Raw genomic sequence first — 12,616 nt, forward strand, 5'->3', positions numbered from 1 at the left:
ATAGTTACAGGAAGGCAGATGCATTATTCATTAGGATGCAGAGGCTACAAAGTTCGGCTGTGTCGCTTACCCTAGCAGGAGTAGGCTCTACGCTATTGGCAACAGGAACCTTGCCAGCACATTAGGAGATGGGATAGAAGAGATCCCTGCCAAATAAAATAGCTAAGTAATAACCAATGTTTAAAATGTTTAAAAAGAAGAGCCTTGGGGGTTGGAAAGAGTCTTGAGATCACCGCTGACACACAATTCGGATTGCTCAGCTTCTGCCCTCAACTAAGAAAGACGAATTGTAGTCCAAATTCATTCTGTATATCTTATCTTTCTTGAGAGCTTACATTTTAATTACAGTTATATGTTCTTTTTCCAATGTGATCCTAGTGTCTGTATGCACATGAGTAATTACAACTGGTAGAGAAGTAGGATGCACAGAATTCGATTTCAAGTTTTGGCATAATTAATTCTGAATTTGTGTTGTCCACCCATGCTAGTATTTTAGCAAGTCAGGGGGGAAAAAATCAGTACTTTCCCAATGGCTTTAAAGAAAAAGAAGCCCAGACACAAGCATTTATTTTTCTAATGTCCAAACTGATATATTGCTACAGACAGATACCTGTCATGGCTTTAAGCACATTTTGAGATAGTGCCATTCAAGTTGCATTTTATGTTTAATCATTGACAGTCACTTGGAATTTACACCAGAGTGCAACAAAAGACCAAGTGCTATAAATGTTAACAAGCAAGGATAAGACTACCATCTTGCTGAGCAGAGGGAAAAACAAACACACACACACAAACCACTAAAAACAGACAAAGTCAGTCAGTCTAAGCTCACAAAATCAAAACACAATTTTCTGTAAGGATGAATAAAACCAAATAATTTTTCATATTAATCCAAAACTACACAAAATGCCAGGTCTGAAGCTGCCATGCAAATCAAGGATGAAGTGACTGAGCAATCAATCACATCGCATATTTATTCTTCCTTTATAACCAAGTAATTCAAATATTTATTGCATACACATTCTATCTATCTCAACACTGTTCTCATTATCCCCCTATTGAAAATGAATGTCTCTCAATTCATGCCAAAGTTAACAGTACATTTTCTAAATAACTCTAGCATAAAGCAAACATAATTTGATACCAACATGTTTTGGTTGAACACCTTTTATCATAGTGATCCAAGCAGTCTCATCAGGGAAAAGTAGTTTTGAAAGTAGCTACCATGATCATATGCTCTTTGGACTAGAAAGACTAGGGGTCACAAGAGGAGTTCTCTGGGGGTTTTCTTCTAATATTATTCTACTGTGAAAAGAACACAGGCCCAAGGGACAAGAGCTGAACTCTGCAGCTGCCACCACTTGTTACAAAATCTCAACAAATAGCATGTTGTCTGAACCTCTGTCTGTCCAATCTCGAACAATGACACTAGGAATATCTGTACTCTTTCCCAGCTCAATGACTTGACATCCAGGAGAGGCTCATTAACATACTAATGTGCTTCCTTTTTTGATATTTATCATTATTTTTGATAATAACAATAATATAAAATCCATTTATTGCACTAGTATGGTTATTCATTTATTCCCAAACCAATGTGTCTTCAGCACCACTGAAAGGAACAGCGACCAGCTAATATGCAGAGCCTGGAATACTCTCTACTAACTCTATAAAGGGGAGATAGACTCTTATAAATTAGCATGAAAATGAGTATTTTAAAATGAAGAAAAATTTTAGATGTAAAAGCTGCAATATATTTAACATGGAAGCAGAGTGTGAACATCTCTCAAAATGTTACAAATTCCTTAATACTACTATAGATAATATTCATAACTTACATTGTGAAATATTTACATATCTATCTTCACAACCTGAGGTTATTAAGGTGAGCAAGCCAAATCCCAATTGCTATAGGTCTTGGAGGGGTAAGTTGGCAGACGGCAGATCTGTCTATCTATCGATGTCCTTCTGTATTTTACAAAAAGGAAAATCAAACCTACAGGCAAGGATATGGAAGAAAAGGGAACTCCTGTATACTGCTCCTGGAAATTTAAATCTGTACAGTCATTGTAGAAAACAGCATAGAGTTCCTCAAAATCTACCAATCCCACTACTGGGTATATATTCAAGAGAAATTAAATCAGTCTGTCAAGCAGACATCTGAGCTCCCATGTCTATTTCACCACTATTTACAACAGGCAAGAAATGAAATAACCTAAGTGTCCATCAACTAATGAATAGGTAACATAAACATGGTGCACGTATACAAAGAATCAACAATCCAGACAGCACCAGAGGTCATTACGTTAAGTGACATATGCCAAACACACAAAGATAAATATCATATGATCTCATTTATATATGGAGTTTTAAAAAATGCTCTTGTTGAAGTTAAAAGTATAACAGCGCTTGGCAGAGGCTGGGGAAGGAGGAGAGCAGGCGGGAATGGGGAGTGATTGATTACTGATTACTTAGGGCTACGTTACCCTTACAGAGGAATAATAACTTCTGGGGTTCTGTTGCCCAGAAGGGTGATTCTAGATGTCAATTTATTATATATTCCCCTGCAAAAATAAACCTAGGAAATTGTAGTTTGAATATTCTCACCATAAAGACATGTTAGATATCTGAGAAAATAGAATATATGTACTTGATTGGACATTATACAATGCATACAGGTATCAGAATATCACATGGTATCCCATACATATATATAATTTTATGTACATTTTAATTGAAGTTTTTAATTTAAAAATGACTAATTTATTCAAAAAGATTTACATGAATTCAATAAATATTTTCTAGAAACTGGCATAATGACAGATGTCCTTCAAAAAGTTTATGAGAAACAGAATTAAAGGATATGCTTATTTTGGTGCAAGAACTATTTTAAATCTATGTATACAAACGGTCTTTAAAAAGTTCATGGAGAACACATATGACAAAAAAATTACACATGAATTTCAATATTTTTTAGCATCCAAACAAATTTAAATACTAACTCCATTTCCCACAAACCATTTGAAGTGTGCTCCCATAGATAACAGTAATACAAACACCAAAAGCCAGACGTCCTCTTCATTAGGGTCTTCCATGCTAGTGTTGAACAGTTCATGGTAGCAATAAGTTGTCTTCATGGAGACCCTCCCCACTAGAAGCATCCATAAGATCCACTCTAAACATCCTTTTACCCAGAGTCTACACGCTATAAACACGCTATAAGCTTTAGAAACACACACAACATCTTATTATAGTATTTGCTTCTGTGTATGCACATGTAGTGCCTATTACATTTCACTTTTATATGTATGTTTTTACTAGATTGAATAATTTAAAATCCCAGTCCCTTTGGCTTCCACTGTAAAAACATGTTTCAGTTCTAACAAATCTCTTAGGTGCCCCTGAGTCATCTGTTTCCCTCCTGAATCTTATCTTGCTTTCACATACAGTCTCATTTGCACGTACAAGTAATTCTTTCACCCCAGTAATCTATTCATCCTAAAGCATACCCAGGGACTCTCTGTACAGTTTATTTTCTCACAGATAACTAAAGGAAAGTCTGAACAAAGATACATTTATGCTTTGGACCATTAGGGAACTGAAATTAAGAAGCTGGCGTGAGCATAACAGAGAAAAAAGAAATCCACTTGATTGGACCAATGGGAAATGCATACAATTTACAACAAAAAATTATGGTGGCTGCTACTTAAATAATGTCCTTTCTTATATATGTAAAGCTGTTCCTCTCTCTAGTCCCTGCACAGCATGTCCTATGATGGAAATGTCATGTCCGTGTCAGATGGACATCTCCTGGTGTGTTCCATCAGAGCTGGGTATGTTAGATTTTACAGCTCTTTTCTATTAGTCAGTGGGGGGAAAATACAGCAACTTCCATCGTTCAGCTTTTAAGACTGAGAATTAAAAATAACCATGATCTGTTCTCTAAGCCACATTATTTGCAAATAAAATGTATTTTTACAGGTTGATTAAAAAAGCTACACACTGGATTAAAATGTAGGGCATGCATACAGAACATTATTTTACAACATTAAAAATACTACATCCCGTAGAACTTTTTTTCTTAATAGATCTTAATTCCCATAAGGTGAATTTTTAGATGAAATCTGAATCAAATGGCACAGAAGCTTCTTATCAATTAAATGGTGCTCTCAAAAATGATAAGAAAAATCCAAGAAGGGATTTGCATAAAGCCCCCAAAATGCTTTCAACATTTAATAACTTGGATGCATTACCTGTTCAACATTATAATTTACTACATTGAGCCATTCAATTATAACTAAGTATGCGTTTTAAAGGCTATCAATTGAAAAGTTAAAAGAAAAATAAATCTTGAAGGAAATAAAATTACTTAAGAAGTTGCAACCTTTCCAAATACATTTCCAGGTTACCCAAGCAAAGCAAATTCACAGTTGTGTTCCACGATGCACTATCCCAGCTATAAATCAATGGTGTGTGTCTGATCATCACCAGTACTTCAACAGACCATCCTGCCATTAGGTGCCTCCAAAAGTTGCAAATTAAATTTCTCAGTTCCTTACCAGTTCCCCAAACTGCTTTCAATGCCCTACTTTGTGTGAATTAATTTCTGATCATTGATAATCATCACTTCATTGTTAATACTTTTAATAATAAATTATAGAACCTCATCTTTCAACAGGAGTCTGATTTCTTGGTAAGATGACTGACCCTTTCATATGAAGCAGCAACAAAAATTACTGATGTTTTTCTTTTTAAAAAATGCAGCAACAAAAAAATAAGTCACTCCCTAAAGAAAGTTTCCTTTTAAAACATATACCACAAATGATTTTTCTATCAATATTATTAAAAAGAGAACACAAAACCTAACTGGAAAGTCCACCTGTCTATTCTGTTTCACGTTGCAACTATGGATAATCATGCGTAATCTACGATACTGACGTTTCTGTTTTCAACTGCTTACGCTCAGAAACAATCACTAAGGGTGGTCTTCAAGCATCCTCCCACCATGTCCCAAGAGGCAAGCACGTACAGTTCCCACTGCCATGCTGGAACCCAGTAGGAGAGGTAAACTAGAGAGAGAAACTTCTCAGTGAGCTAAAAATCAAACAGCAGGAACAGTTTTTGAATTTTAATCCTAAATTCACCATTCACTTGGCATTTGGCCTTCCTTATGCTTTAGCCAAGCCCTGCCTCTATTTTATGTTTCTTACTTAGGTTAAAAATCAAATTCCTTTTAAAAACTAAAATACATTAAATTTCTGATCCTTGCACTACAAGACCTTGGAATAGTTCACAAAGCTCTCCTCTCTTTCTCTGAGTTTTCATAATGAAGCTTACTTACAAAGCTTGTCTCTCAAAAGGGGGTTTTCGGGACAATCAGGGTAAACCACAAATCAGGAGCTCCGAAGCGATGAAGAAATTCAACTTCAACATTAGATTTCCTAGTAAAACTCAAATGAAAATGAGCAGGCTATAATCCACTTTAGCACAAAATTGGTTTTTTAAATTTTTACTGACCTCCGATAGAAAGAGAGTTAAAATAAAAGAAATGCCCCTATAGCAGTTCTTGGATGGTTAGCTGACCTATGGGTAATTAACACCTTTGCTGAAAACATGAAGGATGCAAGCGCCTTCTACACTGGACACACTATAATAGAATGGGACAGAGAAAAGGCAATGAGGGGCATGAATGAATGACCAGAGTCATTACCATTAGGTTTAAATAGTGGTATTTATGCAATTGATAAAGTCACTGTTATCTCATACATCAAGGAGACATGCTGGGATTTCCATAAAATCTTAAATGGTGTGGACTAAGCATGCTTTCTTTCTTTATCAATCCAAAGAAAACTAGTCAACATATAATTACTCAGGTGAAAGAAAATAATTTCTTGAATCGTGGAGTTTTTAAAAGGAGTGCTCTTTGACTGATAACCCCAAAGTCTGAATACTCTGCATATTTTGTAGTGCTCCCCATGCATCCTCATTTGAAAGCTGCAATTCATTTTCTACTTTCTGCAGGAAGCTGAATTTCAGGGATTACAAACGAGCACACTCTTAAGAATGATCCTAGTGGGCTTAGAGGTATGAATACAGAATCTTGAACAATAATATAGCCCGTTTTCTTCAATTGCCTAACTCATTATTTTTTTTTCAGATTGGTCAGCCTGCTTTAATTCTTTAAAACTGTCTACCTTTAATTTCCCTTTCCAGTTCTGGCACTTAGTATCTACTTCCGGACTGTTCTGAGGTTGCTGGTTCATGAGTGGTAGTTGATTGGTTGCTTTTTCTCCCGTGGAGCTCACTTTGCTCTTCTTTTGGTGCTGAACTCTCCTCTCCATAATGAAGCTACAACACTGTGCAGCTCCCATGGGGCTGAGCCCATCTGCCCTCCCTAGCCCCAATGCACACAGGGGTGGATACATGACCCAGTCCACACTCAGTGGGATCATTAAGCTCCTTGGATACAGTGTTTTAGGGGTAGGTATATGATGCAATCAGGGCCAATCAGATTCTGTCTTAAAATCTGCTCAATGTATAAAGACTAGACTCTTCCTTTCTTGTTAGATTAAGAGCCATGGAGATACAGGTTTAGAGCCATCAGCAGTGATCTCTCTGTCAGACAGACAAAACCCCTTGAGACTGAAGCTAACACTGGTAAAGAAACAAAGCACAAAGACCTAGGAACCAATTACATCATTGAAGCCTGTGGATTGAGTTTAGCCCCTTATGTAAGCCCAGATATTCCCTTTATATTTAAGCTCTTTAGAATTGAATTTCTATCCCCTGCTACTGGGAAACTCCTAAATTAAAACCACTGCATATATTTCTTATGTGGTTGTTGCATTATGATACGCTTTACTCCTTCTTCTATGTTTTGATGGAAAAAGGAGGGTATTTTAAAAATAGCATCTCAAGCTTTTTAATTGAAAGACATCTTTCCCTATCTTCCTATGCCTTATATCCCTAGATAACTTGAAAAAACAATTGAAACAACTGTGGGAATAGGCATTTATTTGAGAGAACACAACTGTGGCCCCACACGGGAAAAAGTCTGAGTGCAATTCCCAGCCCCAGCTCCTGACTCCAGATTCCACCAAGCACAAATCCTGGGAGCCAGTGGCACCGACTCAAGTCCCACAGAGAAGATCTGCATTGAGTTTGTAGCTTCTGGCTTTGGCTGTCGCCCAGCATGGACCACTGTGAGCATGTAGGGAGTGACCAACACATGCAAGGCCTCTGTTTCTCTGCCTCTTGCTACATCTTTCACATAAATAATTACAGATTTTAAAAGAGTTGCCATGTTCATTTAAACAGACAAAAAAAAATTTCATCTTGAATCCCTCATTTGATAAACAGCATCTCAGTCTAAGTCATCAAGTCATGTGACTAAATCAGAAATATATGAAAATGAGACTCATAAAATAAAAGGTTTGATGCAAATAACAGTTATGTGCATACACACATCACACACATACATATTTTTATGGTTTGAAAAGAATAATTTTGTAACATGTTCATTTTAACCTCATACTAAAGGTTAATGCTTGGTGGTTGACTGCTCTATGGTGTACGGTCACTTGCCTGTTACTGTCCACAGTGGCTAGAGCCACTGCTCCTTTCCACATGTCAAACAATCCAGAAATACAATTTGGATTCAGTTAGAAGCAGCTCTCTGGCAGTGACGGGACAGGTTCACATTTTACTACCAATACAAATCTGAAATGGAAATGCTATTTTTCTTGCTGAGAATCATTTAGCAACAGTCCAGGCAGTTTCCTGTCCCATTAAAGCAGGCAAGTCACTTACAACTACAGGTTGGAAAGCAAGAATGCTTGTTCGAAGTCCTGGTCCCATCTAATCAATACACACCACTGTGTTATTCCCAAGTGAAAAGGTTGTGTCTTATTAGGACAGAGTATCTGCAGATAAGCTTTTTTTTTTCCCTCTTCAGCTAGCTCTTTCAGGTGCCAAATATAAGACTGAACTGTTCATTTCATTCAGAGATTTTAAAGAGGACTTCCTGGATACATTCCATTAAAATGCAGCCTTAGCTAAGAATATGTTTTATTTTGAAAAGACAGTGATTTCCTGGCAAAGAACATTCAGCACCATCAGGGGGCTGAAAATCATAAACTTGTTTCCTTCTCCAACAATTAGAATACTTTCCAGCACTGTTCCGATAAGGCACAAGGACTCCCTAATCTTTATCTTCCCCTTAGAGCCACATCACTTTTTCACATACGGAGTTCTCTTCCGCATACAGGAGAGACACCGCTAAAGTAAAGCTGCGCTAAGTGATTTGCATATCTTTTTTCCAGTGTGAGCACTGGAAATACATGTTTAGATGAACAGGACTGTGCAAACCTAGAAATCTGGAGTGGAAATCCAACCAAAGTCTGTGTCCTTTTCCATCACATTCATCTGTCAAGTTTTGATGCACAGGGAGGGAACAACTCATTGAGTTTATTCTCCAACTCACGCTCCACTTGGTATCAAAAGCAACTTTTCCAAGCATTTGCAGAATGCTTTAACTACTAAAGCATTTTTTTTTCTGGGACAAAATCCTTAGCATTATACTAGGTTTATGTATTGTCTAGGTTTCATCCTGCTTGTGTGATTTTGGGCAAGACATCAATTTTTCATCATCTATAAACATTAGTCTTCATGTATGTAAACTACCACAGTACCTAGCATGCAGTAAACCTTCAACAAATGTTTGCTGCCATTATTATCTGAAACATATATCATGCTTTTCTTACCATTGTTTTTCATTGAACTTTTCATTTTTATTTTCTTACATGTTACTTTGGCATGGATGGTGCTTACTTCACTATAAAGCAGCTGATAGAACGATTGTATTTTTAGAGCATTCAACAGAAATTTTTGCAATACAGGGTCACTGGCAGCTGGCACTTCAGAGGGTCAGTAAAATTTGTTCTGAAAAATCCATTTACATTTAAGCTAATCATATGAAAGGAGGAAAAAGACAATCCTATCAACTGGTTTGTGGAGTTAAGCTCTTCTAAATCCTGTCACTTACTTGTATAGGACACTCATTTGGCCACTTAAAACTTTACTCACAGCTGCCCAACTTACAGGAAAAAAAAATATTTTCAATACGATGATTATTAATAAATTGACATTTTTGCAAGATTACAGTTAACTAAAAATAGCTAACATACACTAAAAGTTCTCAATTGAAACAGTAGTACTTCGCTATTGTAAAAAAGAAGTAAAAATTGCTTTATAAACAAAAGGATTAGTAATTGATATCTCACCGATATTTACAAAATGCTAGGAAACAAAAAGAGAAAGGTAGCAAAACTGGTAAGTAGATTCTAAATAAAAACCAACAAAAACAAAATCTTCAAGCCTCCAGTCCCGAATGACTCCTTTGCAGCCAGCATTGTGGCATAGTAGAGTGACCTGTGCTTGCCCACACCCCATGTCAATTTGTTGGTTTGAATACTGGATGTTCAAATGAATAAACCAACCTTTTTGAAAGATTTATTCATGTGAGAGAGAGAGTTACAGGGGATGGGGAGAGAGGGAGGAGGGAGAAACAGAGAGAATGCGTCAAAGCCAGGTAAAACTCCTCCCAGGTCTCCTACGTGTCTGGCAGGGATGCAGGTGCTTGGGTCACGTTTTGCCGCTTGCCCAGGTATATTACTAGAGAGGCTGGATTGGAAGTAGTGTAGGTAGGACTTCCTAATACTGGTTGCCAGGGTGCAGGCAGAAGCTTAAAATACTGTATCACAATGCTAGTCCCAATAAACAATTCTTCAAAAACGATTTCTGTGACATTGAGGGGGGGAAAAAAGGAAGAATGATTTCTTTACTGCTACCGTAATTTAAAAATATATTTCTAACTTACAATTAATATCTAAAATTATATGAAAAATACCATGCTACGTTATACAGACAGGGAAGATGGGTAACTAGAAAGCTAGAATTGAAAGACAGTGACTAAAAAAGACGAGAAGATGAGCATTATTGTCTTGGATGAGTTATGGAGGGGATGTGTCTTCCTTTCTTTCTAATGCAACGTAAGTTACAGTGGCCTAAACAGGATACAAACAGGAGAGATGGACTTGGCCTCCCACGTGGGGTTCCAAGCAGCAGCCAGAACAGAGCTAATATAACCAAACTTTCCAGAATTTACCAGGCAGTGAGATGCTCTTAGGGACACCCTTGGTACCTTCAGAACTAAGCAGGAACTGGGCTGCCTCACCTCTTTCACACATAATTGTCTTAATATATAAAAACTGCCAAATCCATATTTTTTCAGAAAGGCTTTCCAAACTTCGCTTTGAAAAACCTTAATGTCAACAGTTCAGATCACAGCCCACACAGGCACGATTACATTATAAAAGCACAGTTCACCTTTAGAACACAGGGTTTCGTGGTATCTGCTTTCTGGTTGAAATAAAATGAAAAGAAACCTATTCTTTGGAACTGGTTATTTCTGACCTAGGTGAACTTTTCATAAGGCCTTTGGCTTTTTCGCTATTACACGCTGAATTACTAAGTTCAGCTTGGTATACCTGCTGATTCTTCAGGTTCCACTTCAGGACTTCCTAAGTGGGGCTATTTCTTTCTCCCAGTTTTTCTGCACTGCAATTCTACATGTGGCTTTGATATAAACAACACACCCTATGCTCTTTGCACTGCTCTAAATGAAACTACACCTAGAGTTTTACCTTCAAAGCACTTACATTTCTGAAGTAGAGACCTTATTTCATGACAATAGAACATATTCACGGACTCAGAACAGGTAGCGAATGTGTGAAAAGGGCTCATGGAAAGATGTGAACTTAATGGTACACAAAGCCTTCTTTCTAAGGATGAAACCATTACCAAACAACAAGCACTAGTTCTGCTGTAAGTTAGAGAACAGGGTAGGATTTCAGAATCATTTCTGTCCTCAATAGTATTGCCGCAAACAGAAATGTAAGCTGATAGATTCCTTGCTGTTCCCACAAGCACGAACACTACAAAGTCCTCTTTTATGGTCAGCATCCACAGCCCTTTTAAAGATAGCAGAAGGGTTCAATGACAAGCATTTCAGTAACCGTAGTCAATGAATTCACGCAGGGGAAGTGTCATTTTCAAACAAAATGTTAAAAACAAAACAAACCTAGGGTTTGCGTTTATATAATAAACACTATAACAATTTCTAGAAGTTCAATATGATTCCTTCCTCAATGATAGTCAGGTAAAACCCATGTGATTACACTGTGTTTATAAGGAGAACTACATAACAAATATTCCAAATTCCTCAGGAGGAATCACTGTTCTGAAATGCAGAACCGTGGTCCTTAGAACACATGAGAGGGTAATTCAGTCTTCCTACCATTTCATTTCCTGTTCATTGATCTTACCAGTTTGCTGCCAACAATCCAGATAAATAAGGTTTTGTGGAATTAAAACAGCATACTTTCAGGCAATAAAAGATATTTTTGACATCATATATTAACAGGTCTGATAACACCAACCTGGAGGGAAAGGCTTTATGAAAAAACAGGATCTAGCTCAACAAATTGACAAAACAAATTGCGCAAAGCACAGACTTGTTTTCAAGAGATTCCTGCTACACTGACAGTCAAAGAAGACTTCTGCCATAAATTAGACTCTTCAGGCACACTGAGAACATTTTTATTGAAGAACTTAGCAAGCTGAGAAGTAGTTCAAATAAAGAGTTAAATTAGAAGAAAAAACCTTGTAGGTACAAGTTTTATTTTCAAGGTCTGGTCAACTCCCTTGTTGAACATCAAAATTTAATACTCTGCTATTCTCAACTTGGAGGTATCAAAAACGATTTTTGCTAGTCTTTGCTAATTTCTTGAGTTCCCCTGACATCGCACAAAGCACCAATCAATCTAACAGTTGTAGAAGTCCATAAGCACAAAGCACATTTCATATTAAACAGATGAGAATTAATCTGAGACCTTGCCCAGGGACTTGCTTTCAAGCATGTTCATAATTAGTCACTTGCTATTGAATTTGAATTAAGGGCATCTATATATAGTTTCCTTATTTCACCACAGCAGCCTTATTATATGAGAACCAAGAATTTTGGATTAGGGGCCCCTGACAGCAAGGAATCATGCCTCAAGCACTTGCTAAAGCCACCAGGATAAACCAGGAAAAAAAAAAAAAAACAACTCACAAAGTCCTCTATTGCTTCTAGACCTTAGAAGCTATGCAATTATTTTCTCAACATTCAAGCCCACTACAGTACGTGAATAGTATGCCCTATATGCTGCCATTTAATATTCCCATATATAAGTTGGAGGAAGAGGCATTTGGTTGACTCCAAACATAACAGAAGCCCGATTCTATTCAAAATATCACATATTATCCTGCTCCAAAACTCAACACATTACCCATCAGCAAAGGAAGACTACAAAGGAGCATTATCTTCCAGAGAAGAAACTGTCTTGGGTTAAAAACCAGTCAACATGATATTTAAATATACTTACATGAAGAAGTATTTGCTCCTTCTGTTGATACTGATATTCTAATGGGAGTCTCTATAAAACATAAAAGTGGAATGAGGCTTTATTGAACCTTGCTGCTTGGATGCTCAAATTAACAATCTGCCAGGCTTAGA

The 12,616-nt window shown here is 37.1% G+C and overlaps 1 protein-coding gene across 4 annotated transcripts in view; it reads right to left on the reverse strand.

Moving 5' to 3' along the window:
• The window catches only part of NRG1 (neuregulin 1), a 1,043,202-nt gene that overhangs the window by 130,118 nt on the left and 900,468 nt on the right, over positions 1 to 12,616 (reverse strand). For all 4 annotated transcript variants that reach the window (XM_040994206.1, XM_040994211.1, XM_040994212.1 and 1 more), the window contains exon 5: positions 12,486 to 12,536. In XM_040994206.1, coding sequence (XP_040850140.1) covers positions 12,486 to 12,536 — 51 coding nt within the window. The remainder of the gene's footprint in view (positions 1 to 12,485; positions 12,537 to 12,616) is intronic.

Source organism: Ochotona curzoniae, unplaced genomic scaffold (assembly GCF_017591425.1).
Source record: "Ochotona curzoniae isolate NIBS_2020 unplaced genomic scaffold, NIBS_Ocur_1.0 contig_899, whole genome shotgun sequence".
Taxonomy (NCBI): Eukaryota; Metazoa; Chordata; class Mammalia; order Lagomorpha; family Ochotonidae; genus Ochotona; species Ochotona curzoniae.